The sequence below is a fragment of the Cajanus cajan genome, chromosome 4, assembly GCF_000230855.2.
Source record: "Cajanus cajan strain Asha chromosome 4, NIPB_CcT2T_4, whole genome shotgun sequence".
In the NCBI taxonomy this organism is placed as follows: Eukaryota; Viridiplantae; Streptophyta; class Magnoliopsida; order Fabales; family Fabaceae; genus Cajanus; species Cajanus cajan.
This window is the reverse complement of record NC_138520.1, coordinates 71,016,557-71,036,110: the sequence shown is the minus strand read 5'-3', so window position 1 is coordinate 71,036,110 and position 19,554 is coordinate 71,016,557. Positions and strand designations below refer to the sequence as shown.

Sequence of the window (19,554 nt, the reverse complement as noted above, 5' to 3'; positions counted from 1 at the left end):
AAATTCTTACTTTTTGAAAAGAATTTGAAATTTTATTATTCTAAAGAATTTTACAAATATTTTAATTTTAAACTCTTTGTAAATTCTTCATCCAAATAAAGCATTTCTTTTAAAGAAATTTGATATTTTTTAAAAAAAATGAGTTACTTCATTTAAATTTTACATCTAGGCACACTCTTTGACTAATCATTCTCCTTTTAATTGGTTAATTTCTTGAGTAAAATTATCTCAAAAACATTCTTATTGTGCTACATCTTGCATTGATCCAATTTTATACATGTAGCAATATATTCTGATATGTTATTTACGTGAGTGAGTATATGCATTAGGCTTATTAGTTGTGGATTTAAATTCTTTAAAGTTGACACAAGCTGGAGAACAAAACATGTCAATGCACTTCTAATTCATATTTTTGTTTAAACAAATACTTAATTATTTAGATAACAACCTAATCATTAATAAGTAAAACTTAATTCATATGATTGAGGCAGTGAGTTAAGTCTCTGTTATCTCATTCTTTAGAGAACTCTTGAGCTAAATCATGTGTGATATGTTGTTTACTTCATGTGAATATATGCATTACACTTATTAATCATCTTAAATTTAAATTTTTTAAACTTGATATAGGCTGAAGGGCTTCTAGTGGAGTAAAATATGTCATTCTACTATGAATTAATTGCAAAGTTTACGAGTTGTCGGATATGTTCAAAAATTTTGTAAATAGATGTATGATTTTCATGATCATACCTCTACTTTCAAAAGTCTCGAACATGATCCGATACATAATTAGAAAACTTTGCAACGAGTTCATAACATGATATATTTTGCTCCACTAGAAGCCCTTCAACCTATGTCAAGTGTAAAGAATTTAAATTCAAGATATTTAATAAACCTTAATGCATATACTCACACATGGTGTAAACAACATATGATTTAGTGTAAGAATTCTCTATAAAATTGGAAAATAAAAGACTTAACTCACTATCTCTGATTGAGTTAAATGAGCTGAATTTTATTTCTCATTAATTAGTTTGTTATCTAAATAATCAAGTATTTGTTTGAACAAAAATATTAGAATTGGATATTTACACATGCATTCCCTTCAACCTGCATCAAGTTTAAAGAATTTAAATACAAGATAACTAATAATCTTAATGCATAACATTTCACAATATACTCCTATAAAGTGTTACATGTAGTGCACTATGAGATAATTTCACTCAAGAAACCAATTGAAAGAAGAGTGAATAGCCTAAGATGGTAAGATGCATTTTTGGTTCTTTGATCAAATTATAATTACTCTCAAAGAAGAAACATTTAGTAGGCCGAACCTTGACTTTTAGGTTTCTTTTTGTTAGACCCCATGTTTCTTGAATCAGCTAACTAATTAAGCACTTCTTTGACAAAATATTCTTGTAACTAAACCTAGGAAATTTCAATAGCATTTGAGACTACATCTATTTCCATGTGAGCATAACTGAGAAGGGAAAACTATCCTTCCTTACGATTTGTAATCGAAATCATTCTAAAGAAGGTTTTTCGATATCTTTATTAACTTAAAGAGCGATTTGCTACTTTATTATTAATCCGAAACACCTCATCCCAAGAGAATGTTTATCTAGATCATCTAATCCTGCAAAATGACTTTTCCATAACACTCATTCCGGATCATTAAAAATGGTTTAGAAGCTGATACGATCATTAAAAATAGGGGAAAAACAGTATTTTCCCAAACCAAAGTGACCCTTACACGTCACCAAACTTCGTTCTATTGTTTTTTCCCAGCTTAGACACATCAAAAGGATTATAGTTTATGCAGAGATATGATCATTTGGAAGGGTTAACTATACCTTGTACAGATTAATCCTTGTAAGCCCTACTATGAACCAACAAATTACTATAAAAGAGATTTAGCAGCTATCTAAAGAAAAGCATTTCCTGCAAGATGCATATATCCAAAGAAATTTTTTTGAAGACCATTGTTATTTAACCCATTGAGGTAGCTGTAAAATACAATGGAAGAACTAACTCTATATTAACGGTATAGGCTAAACCTATGAAAGGCAACGGCCACTAAAACTCTTCCTGAAACTATTACCAATAATAATTCCATTATGTACCATCCTTTGTCTCATTGAAAAATCTACATATGGCTTGGTCTCCTCTTACCAGAATCTGTCCTTAAACGCTTTACTGGCTTTGCCCAACCAACTGACCCACCAGACCCATTTGAGTGCTGAGATGGCTGGCTACCCCATCCCTGTTGAGCCAATCTAGCATCCTTCGGGGTTGAGCCTGACCCTGGACTTCTCATAGCACTTGATGGAGAGACAGGACCTGCTGATCCACCAGTCCTAGCCTTCCCCAATGATTTTTCCCTTTCATTTCTCTTTTTCTTGCACACAACCAATGCACCTGGATGAGCAAGGCTATCCTGCTGAGGTTGCTCACGCGCACCACCACCACAACCGCTGCCACTTCCGGTTCTTGAGTCCTTATGTGGCAGATGGCCTTTGGACCTGACATTTTCACCGTTTTGTGGTGGCTTTGGTGAAGGGCTAGGATCAGTTTCCACATCATTGTTGGTCAATCTGTGCCTTTTACTTGGGCCAACTGTCACTTGCCTTGGAGATGCTACGGTGTTGGCAGGAATTTGGCTAGAGAAAGAAAGTGCACTTCTTGCTTCTACGAAGTCTGTATCTGGAAATGCAATTTTCAAGATATCAAAAAAGAGATCATGAACCTTCCTTGCTTCAGTTCTTACCTGCAGAAAATGAACATTCAGAACTATTAAAATTTACAAATTTAGAGATCATGAACAATCATAATCTAAATCGATTCATCAACATTCAACAGCCATCTCAATCCTGGCAGCAGAGATAGACAGACACGTCCGATTCCATCTTTGGCAGTAATTGATGTATTGGCTGAATACATGAGCAAGTATTTTATTTTTGGGAGAGTGCAAAATAAAACAATAGCAATTATTATTTCTTTTTTGATGTGCAAGTTGGATTTATTGATAATTGGAAATAGAGCAACGTGTTTGCATTTCAAATCATCAAGCTTAAAATAATATTACACGTGTAAAATTCAGTGCAAATCAATAATAGTACAGTATGTAGATAGAGATCTCTTTGATAAAATGTTGAAATTTCTTTCTCAAAACAACTAATTCCAATTCAATTGTTGAATTAGTTAAGACATACAAATCCTTCGTAAAGTCATAAAACATCATCCATAAGACAATATAGTTTAGACAATTATTGGTGTGGCCAAATTATATTTAAGCATACTACAAGTTCAGATCCGGATAACTATTTAAACATATGAGCTTGAACACCTATATTCAGAATGCATAATTAGTCTTTATTGATTGAATTATAACTTGTCCAAAACCAAATTAAATACACTCCAATTAAGTATCTTGAAGTACATACTCCAAATTAAATAAATTGATAATTATTCATATTTTTAGAATAACTATGCATGTACACAAGTAAATGCTCTTTTCCAAGAACAACTTACAATTTTTGTTTAATCCCATTAATTGTATTATATCAATAATAGATATACTTATATTTTACAAAATGTATGCAACCATAAGCAACTTCATAACAACGCAAAAACAAGCATACATGATTGGATCATAACATCAAAAGTTATGTTATTCCTTCTTCAAACATGTTAATTTAAAAAATAAAAATAATAATAAAAAAAGGGGGTTTACTGGCACTTTGCAGGGAAGTGGAAATGCAACTAGAAGCATCATATTTCTGACAAATTTAAAAATAAAATTACGCAGGCCAAAACATTAGACACCAATGAGGGTGCAAGATGGAATGTTAAGGGTAGGAATAATTAATGAATCTTTGGATATCATATTATCATTTAAAATAATGTTTGAAATTTATTCATAGAACATGCCTCAACGAACAAAAGGTTGGTATCCAAAAACATAAGGAAAGAATATATACAATCGACTGCCCCTGGCTTGCCTTAATTGCGGCTTTTAGGGCTGCCTTAATTGCATCGTTGAAGGAGGGGGAGGTGGGTGTTTGGTCTTAAACTAACTAGGGATATGGTTTAAGTAGTATAGCCTGGGTAATCCCCACCTCACAAGTAAATTTTGCTAGGTTAAATCCTAAGTCCAAATTCTAATATTTAATGCTTCACTAGGTTCATTAAGAAAACACACAGAAAATTTTTTATTTATGACACAATAAAAGTAAAACAAGGCTTCAAAAAATGACTTGGTTTCTTCTAATTGTGTATGAATTTTCATTAAAAAGATCACAACATACATTAAAAAATATACATTTTCAGGTCCTTTGAACAGAAAACCAAACATCCTATATACCTAAAAATATGACAAGTTGACTTTGGCACCAATAAATTTTCCAAATATAATAAGCATGTATATGTTTCCATCATTTCATACAATAACACGGATAAGAAATCTAACCTCATATGAGTATCCATAGAAATTCATTGCACCCCTCAACATGAACTGCACATCAAATACAAGCTCCATTACTCCGTTATAATCCATTCTATCAATCCGCTGGTCAATCTTCCGTAAATCCAACAGATTGTGACCAGATCCTCCTGCATGCCCAGAATTCTCAATCCTCTTCCACAAATCAGTTAGCAAAGGTACTATTTGATGGCCTTCCTTGTCAATTCTCCTTTGGAGCTTGCTAATTACATTTTTGCACTGTGTGAATAAGTTGTGTGAGTTCACATACTGGCACTGAACAGGCAGATATAAAAACTACAGGAAACATAGCCCCCGTGGGTAAGTTGTGAGTTCATATTTAACAAGGAATGGAGTTGAGACTAAATTCCCATAGCCACCATGAAGTTTTAGTGAAAAACAGAACAAACCGGTAATATTTTCAGGACTACAGCCGGTGAAAAAACCTTCCAGCAGATACCTATGAACTTTATTCTGTTGTATTATACTACCATTGATCCTTTATATTACAAACAAAAAACTAATACATCAAGACCAATAAAAATAGTTTAGTTAATTCATTTTAATTAATAATGTCATAAATTGAAATTTTATTTAAAAAGCACCCATAGAATGAAATGGTTTATGTGACAGTTATATTTAATTATAGTCCTTGTAATTCAAGGGATAATATTTCCTACTAATGACCGTAACTTGATTATTATTAGGCCAATAAAGGCATCCACTTGCACGAGAAATGAGTGTGCATCTCATTGATAGACTTTAAAATAAATTAAGGGTATAAAAAGTAATTTAGCAATTAATACATTTGAAAATGGATTTATGTTTCATATAATTAGAACTAAAAAAATTTACTCATTTGTTTCTTATATAAAAGGCAGGAGGTGGTATTAATATTAATATTTTATCATAATAAAGCTTGAGAATGGATGGGCATACAACATTGAGCAGATAATGACACATACCCCTCTCTGGATGATTTCAGTCATCTTACTCCCATGAGCTGAAGATCCATTTGGATTGATAGACTTCCCCTCCCAGCTTTCTCTAGGGTGTTCACCACCATCCTCTGAAGGAGCAGATGTGCAATTCAATCGATTAGACTTGGGTGATCCATGTAATTTGGATGTATTAGCTACTTTCCTTGAAGGTAGCTTTTGCTTATTTTTTAATGATGATTCATTCTTATCATGCTTGCTGGCATTGGAGTCTCCAAATGATTTTGATTCCGGATCAATCCTCGTTTGCATTTGATATTTATAATCTGCCAAAAGAGATGATTCTCCACGTTGAAGAGATACCATCTCGCTGCCAGACTTGTCCTCGGGCCTTTCCATGGCATGTCGGGGACGAACACGAAGGCTACGTTTACGCTTAATCTTGGGTTTCTGCAAAACTTGTTCATCTTCACCCTCATCATGATCATGAATCCAACTTCCCGACTGTTGATGATCCATGTGAGAATCGCCAGATACTGCAATTTCCCCTTCCTCCAACTCATCCCCCTGACAAAAGTTATCAGAAGATATTTAATCAGAATGAAATAGAACAGAGACAGCCCCCAATAGAAGAATAAAATATTCAAAATACACAGAAAATCCATGTACCATAATTTTTGAAATGGAGCTTGGTCGGGCATCCAGTGCAGAGAGGGAACCAAATTTCTGGGAAGAAACTGATGGAGACACAGTCTGTGTCAATCTTTGACTCTCAGAGGATGATCCTGAGGAACCAGCTTCTTCAACCACATTATTATTTCTAGCACTTTCTGAAGAACGAGGAATTTCGTATCCAGCATCTAAAGTTAGACCATCTTCTTCCAATTGATTTCCATCAGCCCCACTATACCCGTCTTCTTCAAACTCACCATTTTCCCCTTCTTCTTGTGCAGAATATTCATTTCTGTCTTCAGAGCTTGCTTCAGAATATTCTCCATTTTCATCTTCCAACTCTTTATAATTAGGATGCTTTTTTCCCTTGGGCCGTCCCCTTCTCCTTTCAGAACCCACCTCACTGGATTCCATGCCAATACTACCACCCAATAAAGTGTTCTTTGATGGTCTTTTAGATAAAGCAGCAATAGCAGCATTCACTTCTAGTGTATTAGCTCGAAGCCACTCAGGCACCTCATCATGTTGCATCATCTCCCCAGGCCAATCCAGTTCTTCATCCATTTGATCAAACAATTCGAGTTCCTCTTCACTCCTAGCAATCATGCGATTTACCTCCTGAAGAGAAGGAACATCATGGACCATTTCTTGATACCTTTCTTCATCATGTAATAATGTCTCTAAAGTCAAACGTCTCTCTTCATGTGTTGTTCTTTGATCAAAACGCCCAGCATTAATAACCTCATCAGCCATATCTATCTTATATTGTTGAATATTGTTCCTTATGAGGCTCTCAACGGATCCTATATAGCGATCCTTACCCACAAGTTCATCCTCCATATCCACAGTTCCTCCACTTCTCAGTTCATCCTCCTTATGATGGCTAGAGATTTTGTCAACAACAGCTTCCATGTAGATAACTCTGACTTCTCTTTTCTGCCCAATCCGATGAGCTCTGGCCACAGCCTGTTCCTCATTTTTAGGGTTTGGGTCAGGATCATAAATGACAACTGTGTCAGCAGACTGGAGGTTAAGGCCTCTCCCAGCAGCTCGAATACTAAGCAAGAAGATGAAACAGTCTGAATCAGGGCTATTAAAGTCCATTATAGCTGATTCACGATCTTCCAAGTTAGTTGTCCCATCAATTCTTCTGTACACAAGTCTTCGCCTATTCAGATAATCTTCCAAGATGTCTAGGAGCTTTGTCATGGTACTAAACAGCAAAACTCGATGACCAGTTCTTTGAAGCTTTATGAGGATTCTATCCAGGATCCACAATTTCCCACAAGATTTTACAATTAAACTCGTAGATAATTCCTCAAGAAATGGGTAATTAAGACATGGATGATTGCAAGTTTTACGTAGCTCCATACATCTGTTATTTAAAGTCTTATACTCTTTTGCCTGGTATAGAGGATTCTTTTGAATCTTACCATTCTCACCCTCGGGATCAAGACGCAGGGTACCAGTTGATTTGACCCAGTCATAGATGGCACTCTGGACAGCTGACATCTTACAACGTAAAACTACAGAAACCTGCAATGCAGCACGGATATTAGGATTGTGCCATGAGACAGGATATAAAAGGTCAAGTAAGAGTCATAATCAAACCTTCGGTGGTAGTGAACCCTCAACATCTTCAACGCGTCGCCTGAGCATGAAAGGCTCAAGAATCTGATGAAGCCGATGGATAATGATAACTTTTTTCTCAGTCTCAAGCCAATCATCCTCTGTATTTTGAGTGGGGCCTTCCTTTTGAAATGGCTTTGAGAACCAATCATTAAAGGCTTTCTTATTGTCAAAAACCTCAGGAAGAAGTAAATTTAAAAGCGACCAAAGTTCCTTCAAATCATTCTGCAGAGAAAATTACACCATTAATAAATTTTATCATGATATGTACTGCACCATGTATATAAATAATTTCTCAACTGACAGTGCAACATCTAAATGAAGTTAACATACAGAACATGAGCCAATACAATAACATCTATTTTATCACGAATGACATGAATATTCCAGCAACAACAAAATGAACACAACTAGCATAGTTTATATATAATTGACCAAAGGTTACAGTTACAACACAAGGGACCCAATTCAAGATTTTGACTTGTAATTAAGTCAACATTCAAGCTTTAATAAAATGTCTTGACAGTATTTATCATAGTAGTTTATAACAGTAAAGTGTAAAGAAAATGAACCATAGATAAATGTTTTATTAGACCCAAACACCAGCATAGTATATCAGCCATCAGGTGGGCATGACAAGACAAGACTAGGATTTGACCTCTGTCAGATCTGAATCTAGCCATATCAGGTAATTTAGACTCCTTAAAAAGGAACCAACCAATTAAAACCATTCATATAAGAAGATATTATATAACATCTCCAGCTAGTCTAAACAAAAGTTATAATGTGTAAGTAAATGCTAGCATTCAAAATGTTAAAAGAACAATGAAAATTCTATTATTGTCACACACTACTACTAAAAGTTTAAGCTAATAGGTGAAAGCATATGAATGATTTTGATATTTTTGGCACTCCTCTTGACAATAAAAAAAAACCCTTCTGATTTGAATCATAAACAATGTCTCCAACTCTACCTTGTGCTGAAATTCAATTTTGTTTAGAAGACTGGAGGTACCAAAGAATGAACTTATGACCACTTGGTCATAAAGGATATGATACATGTTTCAAGGAGAGAGTCTTTATAAAGATAAACCTATTAGGTGAAGGCACATGGATGATTTTAATATCTCCAATAGTTACTGAGGGAAGAACAAGCAATGAAACAAAATAGAAAACTGCAAACTTCAAGAAACATGATGTTTGGTGAAACTGGGTCATAGTAGACATTATGAGTACACAGGCAACTAAAGCATATTGTATTAAAGCAAAATAGACCTGTAAAGGTGTTCCTGTTAGAAGCAGGCGTCTTTGACAACGATATCTATCAAGATCACGAGCTAGAACTGAATCTCTATCCTTCATTCTCTGTGCTTCATCAATTATGATATACTTCCAATCAATTTTTGAAAGCCTTGCACGATCATACATGATGAACTCATAAGTAGTCACAAGGACATTAAATTTCATAGCCAGAATCTCCTGAAAATAACAGAAAAAGGAAAGTCAGCATGAACATTAAATTACTCATAATAGTACAAGTCAAAAAGCTTTGCCACACTTACTTGAGAATATAATTTTGACCGGTAATCCTTCCCTCCAGCATAAAAAATGCATGATACGGATGGTAACCAAGTATACAACTCACTCTGCATGGTGAACAAAAGATTTTGGATTAGAAGGGGCACTTAATCACAAAGAAAAAATCACTGAAATTAAAGAGCTGAAAGCTCACCTTCCAGTTAACCATAACAGCATTTGGGACTATTATAAGATGAGGGCCATAGTTTCCTTTAAACTCCATCAAGTACGCAATTAAAGCCATAACCTGGACAGAGATGAAATATTTAAAATTTTCCATATGTTAACATAATCATCACAGTAACTATCATGGAAATAAAAGGAGCAATCTTACATCTCCTATGCATGATGGAACAAAATTTAATATGAAGCGTGAAATCAATTGGCTGGAAAAGAACACAATAGAATTTCTTCCCATTTTAAAGAACACAGCAAAACATAACACTAACCTGTACAGTTTTGCCAAGACCCATCTCATCCGCCAAAATTCCATTTAATTTGTTGTTATACAAAGAAAGCATCCATTGCAAACCAACCTTCAAAAATAACATGTCAAATCCTTACAATCTTACACTAAAAGACAACAGCAATTACGGACAAATTCATCAAACTTAGCAACCTACAAGCTGATAGTCTCTTAGTGTTCCAGCTCGTAACATTGATGGTTGACTTAAAACCTTCTCACTCACAGCATGAGCAAGGCTGTAATACCTAGTTTGTAGCCAATAATGGAAACCATTAGGTATCAGATGCATTATTATACAACTCAACAAAATACTAAAATCATAATTTCGATAAACAACATAAAGGCATTAAATTAAAATTACAATAAATATTAGTATTAGGCTATTATCACATTTTGTGCCAACACCTGCCTCTAAAAATACACCTGAGCTCAAGCATCATTATCTGAAAAGCACATAACTAAAAATACACGCAAAAAAGAGCAATGCTCACTTGCTCACTGATGAACTATCTCTAGGAGCATTCATCTCCATAAAACGATTTCTAATCATCACTTCCTCTCCAGCACAGGCTGCTGCTGCTCTGACTTCTTCTTCAGAAAGACCCTTTAGTCAAAACATAATGGATCAATGATTAACATATGATTACAAAGAAGTTAAAAAAGTGCATTAGAAAACGTCAAAAACAGAAATCTCAAAAATGAATTGTACAAACTAAAAAAGGCACACAAAATGACAAAAACAAAGATTGATGAAGCATGCCTGCAATCGAGCAGCAGCTGCAGCAGCTTTTGCTGCCTCCTCCACTTCCTGTTGATTCTTAGCAGCAGTTATCTTACTTCCTAATTTATGAAGATACTCTTCAGTCTGAGTTAAGAAAGTTGAAAGAACAGCATATCTCTCCGCAGCATCACCTGGCATACTAGTCTGCTGCTCCAGCAACATCTCCCTGTATCTGTCAACATCATTGTTTTTTAAGGCTTCCATCCTTTTATTTCTGTCATCATCCTTACGCTTTGAGAACTCTCTCAACATCCTTTCATGATATTTGGCCACGCCCCTATTGCGAGCAGTACGGGCATCACGAATGGTCCAATGTGTTTCAAGAAGCTTCTTGCGCCATTGGAAAATGGATTTGAGCTGTTTTTCCCTTAAAGCTCTCTGAGATGCCTGCACTTGTCTAGTAAGTTCCATTCGCTGACGTTCACACAGCCTAACAAACTTGCGATATGGCCTATCTGGCATTGCCATTATCTCTTGTTGCTGTTGATCAATCTCATCCCTTAAACGTGCCTGAAGATCTAAAAGGCGAAGCTTTTTCTCTTCAATTTGCAACCTCAACACAAGATCTGGCCTAATTCTTTTCCTCTCTAAGTTTACTGCCAGTAAACCTTCAATCTTCTTTAAATTCTCTGTTCTTCTCTTGCTAAAAACCTCCACACCTTCCTCAAACAGAAGCTCTTTCACATCATATGCCAACGACATACTGTTGCTTGCCATCATTGATGACCCAAGGGAATCATGTTTCCTAGTGAAGAAAGGAAAATCAAATAGTGGTCCATGATATTTTCTTGTGGATCCCAGATCCTTTGGCCCAGCAACAGCACTTGCCTGTGCAGGTTTATTAAGTTGCATGGCCTCAGTTACAGAAGCCTGGGGAGCAGCAACAGCTTTTCCCTTATCTAATACTAACTCATTTCTAACAGAAGTTCTGCTAATTCCATGTTCACTTTCCCGATCCGACCTAGCAGAGCATATGACAGACTGCTGCTCTTCCTTTCCAGCAGATTCCTTTGTCACAGGAGGTGTGAGTTGCATATGAACTGCTGTCACAGTGGATTTCTCATCTCTGACTAAGGCTTCCAGCTTTGAAGAGCTCTTACCATTAATCGATGGGATAGGTTGTGGATCCTTGGAATTGGACTTATTCACAATATTTCCAGCAGATTTCTCTTGATTTTGTGCTCCTGCAGAATGAGCTGACTGCTGCACTTGCGAATCAAGAGGCGGTGGAATGATGGCCCGAAGAAGTTCTTGCGGGAGCGTACCTTCTCCTTTCTATCAAAAAACAGAGAGAAAGAATATCAGTGATCACAATCTCCGTTAAATATTATGTAATACATCTTCACTAGATCTCTAAAAATAGGACATGAACACATATGGCAGGCAGGTAGACAGACAGATACACACAGAATGAAGAAGGAAGCAGAGCTTAAACCTTCAGACGCCTAAATGCTAGTATTTGTGCCTTAAGAACATGAAGCTGTGGTTTGGTAAAAGCACTATGTTGTTGAGGCATCTGAGAAGGTCCCCCTTGAGTTTTGGTGTAATTTCCTGAACCACCTTCAATTGTCAGACCTCCAGCCTGAGAAGTAGATTGGTTTAATTGCTTCATGTACTGCATTTTCCCAGGTTCTGGACCAGATGATGAAGCTCTTGCATTCAGAGGATGATCTGCACCTAAGTTCATGTTTGCAGAGGACTGATGTGGATGCAGAGAAGGCATTCCATTTCCATTTATACCAGAATGCTTCAAAGACCCTTGAGTGTCTCTGCCATGAAGACTGAATTGCTGAACTGCCATGTCACTAGAGCTACCAGCTATAGCAGCAGTGAATGATGGGCTCAAATGGCTGGGTGGAGCCGTCTGCCTGGCTTTTCCAGAACCTGACTGTGCAGACACATCACTAGATGAATTAGCATGTGCTGAACCCTCACTTGCAACTGCTGGAGAAGAAACCTGCTGGCTTGAAACAGGGACAGATGATGACTGTGCACCTAAGTTGGTATCATTTGCCTTTGGTTGTTGAGCCATCCTTGACTGCATCAGCGGAATGAGCTGAGCCATTAAGTTAGCATTTGCAGGATGTGATAGATCAATATTTCGTTCATGTGCCCATGCTTGCATAGCCCGCAATTGAGCAGACATGGCAATCTGGTTGCTCATAGAATTTGGGATGCTTTGTTGAGTTGCCAGAGCTTGCACAGGTCTTGTAATATTTCCAGGTATTAAGTTTCCCACAGATGGTCCCTGGCTTGAAGGCTTTCCTTCACTCTTCTGATCAGGTGCTAGCTGCTGCCCTTGCTCTATCCTTTTTTCCCCATGGGGAAAATGTTCAGATGAATTTCTAGATGATGACGATGCTTGGGCTTGATTCACTGCCTGCATGGACATAAGGTCTTGCATTTTCAAATTTCCTGTTCGCATTTCCTGATCCTTTGCGGATGAAGGGCCCAACATTCCCATTTTAGGTTGCTGCTGTGACTGCATTGTCAGAGCAGACTTTTGTTGTGAAGCCTGCAGTGCATATTGAAAGTATGCTGCTTGTGCAGGATTTAGCATTTGCTGCTCAATGCCTTGACCCTGGTTGGAGCCATGCTGAGCCAAGTCAACAAATTTTCGAGATTGCTGAGGCAGATGCATGGAACTAGATGAGAAATTGTTACTCCCAAATACTCCTTGAAGACCTGCTTGATATGCCAAAAATGCTTCACTCCCTTCAGGTTTTCTAAGCAGTTGCTGTTGAAATGACTGCATATGTATTTAGATAAGTCATTATTCCATAAGAAAAATAATTGGTTAAAGGTTACCAAATAAAAAGACATAATTGTCTCATAATAACATCAATACTAGATAACTGTTATAAGATCACAATGCAAATTTTATAGATATCAAAACACACACATACAGGTATACAAATACTTTTCAAAGTATAAAATATGCTACATTGGTTCTACAACCTATTTTTGACTTCACGTCTTAAAAGGTATGACAGAAATTTCATGGTGATTTATGAAGGCTACTACTAAAATAAAATACAAAGGAAAAACCAAAAAGACCTATATTAAAGTAACATGACTATAAAATCAGAAATGAGACTATAGTTGTAAGTTGAGACATTCTTAGGTACATTATCGTACATCATAAAGAAAATCAGTCATATATTAATGATCACACCATTTTGAGAAAGAAGCCAATACAATGATGATTTTTCCATTAAGACTGCATTTGATAGAAAATTACAAGTCAATAAGATACAGACGATATCAATCATTGACATCACTCATTTTTTTTACAAATAATAACAGAAGTACCAGAACAGAGAAACGGCAAGAACACTTAATACAAATTGGCAATTTACAGAAGTTGACGAAACTACACTTTATAGCAAATTCCAACTGTAGCTTGATTAGTTACAATCTACAATTAATAAATATCATTAAACTTATACCATTAATTCAGGAGATAAAAGAGAGATAATAGGGAAATTTTAAAATCCAAAGTAGTTAATCATCGTGCATAAATTTCAACAATAGCACCTGAAGAGAGTTAGAAAATCAAAAGAGGGGGGTTCATTAAACCAGAACATAAACCCCAATTGTTATAACCCCGATACTTCATTATCAATCATCATTAACCTCTAAAAGGAAATTCCCCAGAAAAGTGGGGGGGAATTTGCTATAATTCAACATTGCACATCAGTCAACAAATTTGCCTATAAGTCAAATTAGCCTATAATAACAGAAGTAATAGAACAGAGAAACAGCAAAAACAGTTGATACAAATTGACAATATGCAGAAGTTGACGAAACAACACTGGTTGGGATTTGTGTTTGCATGTGTTTTGTGGTGTTGGTTTGCAGGTTCTTTTATGGGATTTGTATCTTTTCATATGCATGTTTCTTTGTATATCCTAATAAGATGCTTTATGCCTAAGTTTCCTTGATATCCTGGTGCTTTATGCCCTTGTATTTCTTTTAGCACTTCTGATGCTCCTTATATATATGTGTGTGTGTGTATATATATTATCTTGGCTGACCAAAAAAAAAATGAAACATCACTTTTTAACAAGTTGCAACTGTAGCTTGTTTAGTTACAATCCACAATCAGTGTCCTTAAACTTATACCATTTGCTCAAAGAGATAAAGAAAGACAAAAGGAAGAATTCATAATCCAAAGCAGTAAATCACCGTGCATAAATTTTAACAATAGCACCTCAAGAGAGAGTTATAAATGCAAAAGAGGGGGGTTCATATTAAACCAGAACATAAACACCAAGTTTTATTACCCTGATGCTTTATTATTGATCATCATTAACACTTTTTAGCAAGTTGCAACTGTAGCTTGTTTAGTTAAAATTCATAATCATTCAATGTCGTATACAATTTACTCAAAAGACAAAGAAAGAGCAAAGGGAGAATTCATTATCCAAAGCTAATCAATGTGTATAAATTTCAACAATAGCACCTGCAGAGAGAGAGAGAGAGAGAGACAGACAGACAGACGGGGTTCATTAAACCAAAACATAAACCTCGAGTTTTATTACATTGTCAATCATCACCAACTTCTAAAAGGAAATTCCCTATAAAAGTGCAGGGGGAAAAAACATGCAGAATAGTCAAATTTGACTATAATTCAACATCACACATCAACAGTAAATAAAGGCAAAGACAAATTAGCAAAAAAAATTAAAAGTCAACAGAAGAGTGCATGTTGTCATGGGATGAAAAGCAAGCTAGATTGGAATTGTGAAATTGACAACATTAGCAGCACAAAACTGCAGCCAATCATTTCCAGGTTCATGATTCCATCAGCTTCCATATTCTGCCTTCAATTCCTGAAAATTAATTGGTTCAAAAAAAAAAAAAGGAAAAAATAAAGCACATACCCAACCAACTAACTAAACACGTTCCTTGATAACCCCAACGCAAAGTGCATTAAATGCAAATTCCACCACAACCCATTTTCCCAACAAGCATCACAGTCCCCTGTGTTCCAAAATCTGAAAATCAGAGCCACAACCAGGTACTACACAATTGCCATCACTTATCAAAAACAACACAATTCAGCATAATAATCATCACAAATTCAGCTAAACCAATCAAAACCCACACCTGCCTAGAACCTATCTGCTGCTGTTGCTGCTGCAATGACTCCAATCCCAAGTGTGATGCCGCCGATGACGAAGACGACGGCGAAGCAGCCGCTGATGACGTTGACGCCGCCCGACCCGCCGGATTCCGGCCCGGTCCACCACCGGCACCGCCCCCAGATTGCATGCAACCACCCCAGAATTCACCACCTGCAAAAAACAACCGAAATTCAGATCACTACCACTGATCAAACCAAAAAAAGTTTCAAACTTTTAATAAAACACAAAATGCCTGAACCTCAAAATCCCTCCAAATTTCAATAAAACCCCATTTTTTCCCTCCGATCCCAACGTTCAAAAAAAATACAATTTTCTCTCTCTAGCTGCAGCTACTGACACCCACTTTCTCTCTCCAGAATCCGCAACTTTCGGGCAATTGGGGACAGATCTTTCCCTGCAGAGAACCGAACTTGACGGAATCGGTGATTCCACTATTTGGGCCACACCAGATGTCGCAATTCCCAGTCAAACCCTAAGGGAAAATATTTTTTTTTTTCAACCCTCGTTATTCTTTTCCATTTTTATAAAAATAAAAATGGTGTTTGTGTTAATTTCTTTTTCTGTTTCGTTTTTCCTCAGGTTGGTGACGAAGCTTTCTCTTTGTCTCTCTTTTTCTCCTTCTATGCTTTCTCACTGTGTGCAATTTATATGTCCAACCCACTACGGTTACATATTTACGAAAACTAAACGGTTCAGAGTGCCCTTCCTTCTCCTCAGAATTACAAGAAAACCTAAACTAGTAAAATTTTATTTTATTTTTAGTCATGATAGCTACAAACATGATATTTTAGTCTTTAGCTATGTCAAATTTTTTTTCTTTTAGTCGTTAATATATATTGTTATAGACTAAAATGAAAAAAAAAAAACATTAAGTGTTAAAAAAACAATGGAAAAATGTATAATAACTTAAATCAAATATTTTTAATTATAAGAATTAAAATATAATTTGTAATCAAATGATAATTTTTTTTATTTGTCATAATTAAATTCGGTACTAAAAAGTTTACAATAATTTTTTAAACTATAGAAATTAAAAATAATAATAACTTGTAATCAAATGATAATTTTTTTTATTTATTGTAATTAAATTCGATACTAAAAATTTTACAGTAATTTGCACATATATACAAGGAAATATCAAATTATTTAAAGAGTAATTTTTTATAAAATTATTTTACTCAATAATTCGTTGTGTGTATTAAATTTCAACAATCTAGTTATTAAATTAAAAGTTCTTAATATATAATTTAATTTTATAAATTTTTTAAAAAAATTAAAATTATTTGATTTTTATATATTTTTATAAATGTTTCATTATTTTGGAAGTAAAACATTTACAAACAATATATATCATTCATGATAATGTAACATGAATGAGTTATGACTTTAGTTCTTATAATTTTTTTTGAAAAGTTTAAATAATTAATTTTGGTCATTACTATTATATAATTCTCATTAACTATTTATGCAATCATTTCAAATTACATTCATTAGTATATGTGGTATCATGTTAGTATATGACATCTCTCAAATATTTTTTTTCCCTAAAAAATGTATTTGTCAACCTTAAAATGAATGTTAAAGATCAAAAGTAATAACTTTTTTTCGTTTTAAAGAGATAAAATCAAAGAAAAGTATTTTGTAAAGATTAAAACCAAAATTTGCTTAAATTATAAGAACCAAAAATAATTATTTCAAATTTTAGAGAAAAAATAAAAATATATATGAACAAAAACTGGTTTAAATTAGGATAGTATGTGTAAAGTTTTAAATTCGAATCTTATCACTTTCATTGTAATTTCTATAGATAAAAAATAATAATTTTGGTCATTTAATAGAAATTGAAAATATTTTAAGTCATAAAGTTATTACCCAAGCATTCAAAATTTCAAGTTGAGCAATTAGGTTTGACCTTCCGTTCAATTTCATTATGAATGAATTTAAAAATTAATTTTTCAATTTTTAGATTAAATAAAATATTACAACGTATGATATGATTGATAGATAATTTTGTCTCTTAAACATGTGATTAAATAAAATTTTAAGACTACAACAACTCTACATCAGATAACACATGATTATTTGTAAAAATATGTTCTTATTTTGTTCAATCTCCATGATATTGATGTAAAAATATTCACTAATTTTGTCGATAATTATTCCTCTTTGCAAAATTTGGCTAGAAAAATATTTATGTGATATTCAATGTTATTAACCTCATTTAATCTTTTGTTGACTAAATGTTTCAATGCAACGTTATTAAACGTTTTTCATTTAATATTGGTGCAAGTAATTTGACCAAAAATTAAACGTAGGCGACAAACTAAACGGCTTGGAAGGGGTTAACAGAACCTAGCTGTCACGCACAATATTTAACATGAACATGCTACTTATACACTCATGAGTTGGTTGTGGTGCACTATTTGAACTAATTGGTTGAAATTTATTAAAAAAAATAAAAAATTTAGTAGGACTCACATCTCTTTTAATTTTGTAATTTTCAATAAATTATAATAAATAAAAATGAGTGTTATGAGAAATGTATTAGAGAGTGTGTTGTTAGCACACCTCTTATTACAACATTGTATAATCTCGTCATATATGTAATGTGAACATATGTTTCCAACTGAGCTAATGACATTTCAATTGGAAAAAAAAATGAATCTCCTTATATTTTAATGTGTTGGGATTTTGTTGGGTTTGAATTCAAACTTTTAAAGTGTGTTTGGAAAATTTGTAAAAAATTATATTATTTCAATAATTAACTATAATATAAAAAGAATTGATAAGTTTATTAAAAAGCCATTTGAAGGTATTTAATTTCATTTGCATACAACAAAATAAATAGTTTTTATGTTGTAAATTAACTTTAAAAAAATAATCATAAACTTTGATTTTCAGCTTCATGAAAACAACTTATTTAAAATAATCCTTACATAAGTGTTTACTCTACATCATTTAATGTATGATTAGTTGCAAAATATCTTCCTTTTTTTATCATAATATTATTGATACGAAGTATTTACTAATATTGTCAATAATTATTTTTTATTGTGAAACTTGGCAAGAAAAATATTTTTTATTTAATACACCTTTTATGTGATATTCAATGTTATCAACCTCATTTAATTTTTTGTTGACTAAGTGTGTGTATACAACGTTATTAAAAACGTTATTTAACATTGGGATAAGTATTTTACCAAAAATTAAACATAAGCGACAAACTCAACCGCTTGGGAGGCACAATCTAGCTGTCACGCACATTCTCTAACAAGAGCACACTACTTGCACACTCATGAGTTGGTTGTGGGACACTATTTGAACTAAAATTGAAATATTGTTAAAGTGCATAAAATAGTTGATATCCACCTTATCGAATATTAACACAACATCTAAATACTCACAAGTTGATTATTGTGCACTATCTAGGTTGTAACTGAAACATTAGTGAGGTACATAAGATGATTGTTGTGCATCATTATCTAAACTATAATTAGAATATCAACAAGACACACTAGTTATGTGTTATGCACACTATTTGAACATTCACAAGATAGTTGTCGTATACTAGCTGAGCTGGAATCAATTAAACAAAATCAAAACTTATGAGTTGGATGTCATGTATGATATGAGTTGGAATCAATTAAACAAATTTAAACGTTTGTGAGTTGGGTATTATTTGAGTTGTATCAATTAAAAATTTATGATTTTTTTTAATTTAGTAGAGTTGTATATTGTTATTGTTAAACAATTATTATAAGATAAATGTTAACAACATACTTTAAAGTTTAAATGCACTCTTTTAATCACATTCATTCTAATTGGTTGAAATTTATTAGAAAACACAAAATTTGGTGGGACTC

The 19,554-nt window shown here is 34.1% G+C and overlaps 1 protein-coding gene across 4 annotated transcripts; it reads right to left on the bottom strand.

Annotated features, from left to right (window-relative positions):
• Positions 1-1,922: 1,922 nt before the first annotated feature.
• On the bottom strand, positions 1,923-16,328 carry LOC109801999 (chromatin remodeling ATPase BRAHMA). Of its 4 annotated transcripts, none has more exons than XM_020363182.3 (15): positions 15,930-16,328; positions 15,654-15,841; positions 11,977-13,290; positions 10,521-11,816; positions 10,252-10,364; positions 9,918-10,005; positions 9,744-9,830; positions 9,449-9,541; positions 9,279-9,362; positions 8,992-9,195; positions 7,699-7,941; positions 6,085-7,623; positions 5,443-5,982; positions 4,466-4,717; positions 1,923-2,764 (listed from the first exon to the last, which is right to left on the bottom strand). In XM_020363182.3, exons 2-15 carry the CDS (start codon positions 15,816-15,818, stop codon positions 2,144-2,146), a joined length of 6,639 nt encoding a protein of 2,212 aa, XP_020218771.2. In that variant the 5' UTR covers positions 15,819-15,841; positions 15,930-16,328; the 3' UTR covers positions 1,923-2,143. The 4 variants fall into 4 exon arrangements, with proteins under 4 accessions (XP_020218771.2, XP_020218772.2, XP_020218776.2 ...); XM_020363183.3 differs by having other exon boundaries at positions 16,035-16,328; XM_020363187.3 differs by lacking the exon at positions 15,930-16,328 and adding an exon at positions 15,428-15,527 and having other exon boundaries at positions 15,654-15,794.
• Between the last annotated feature and the right edge of the window lie 3,226 nt (positions 16,329-19,554).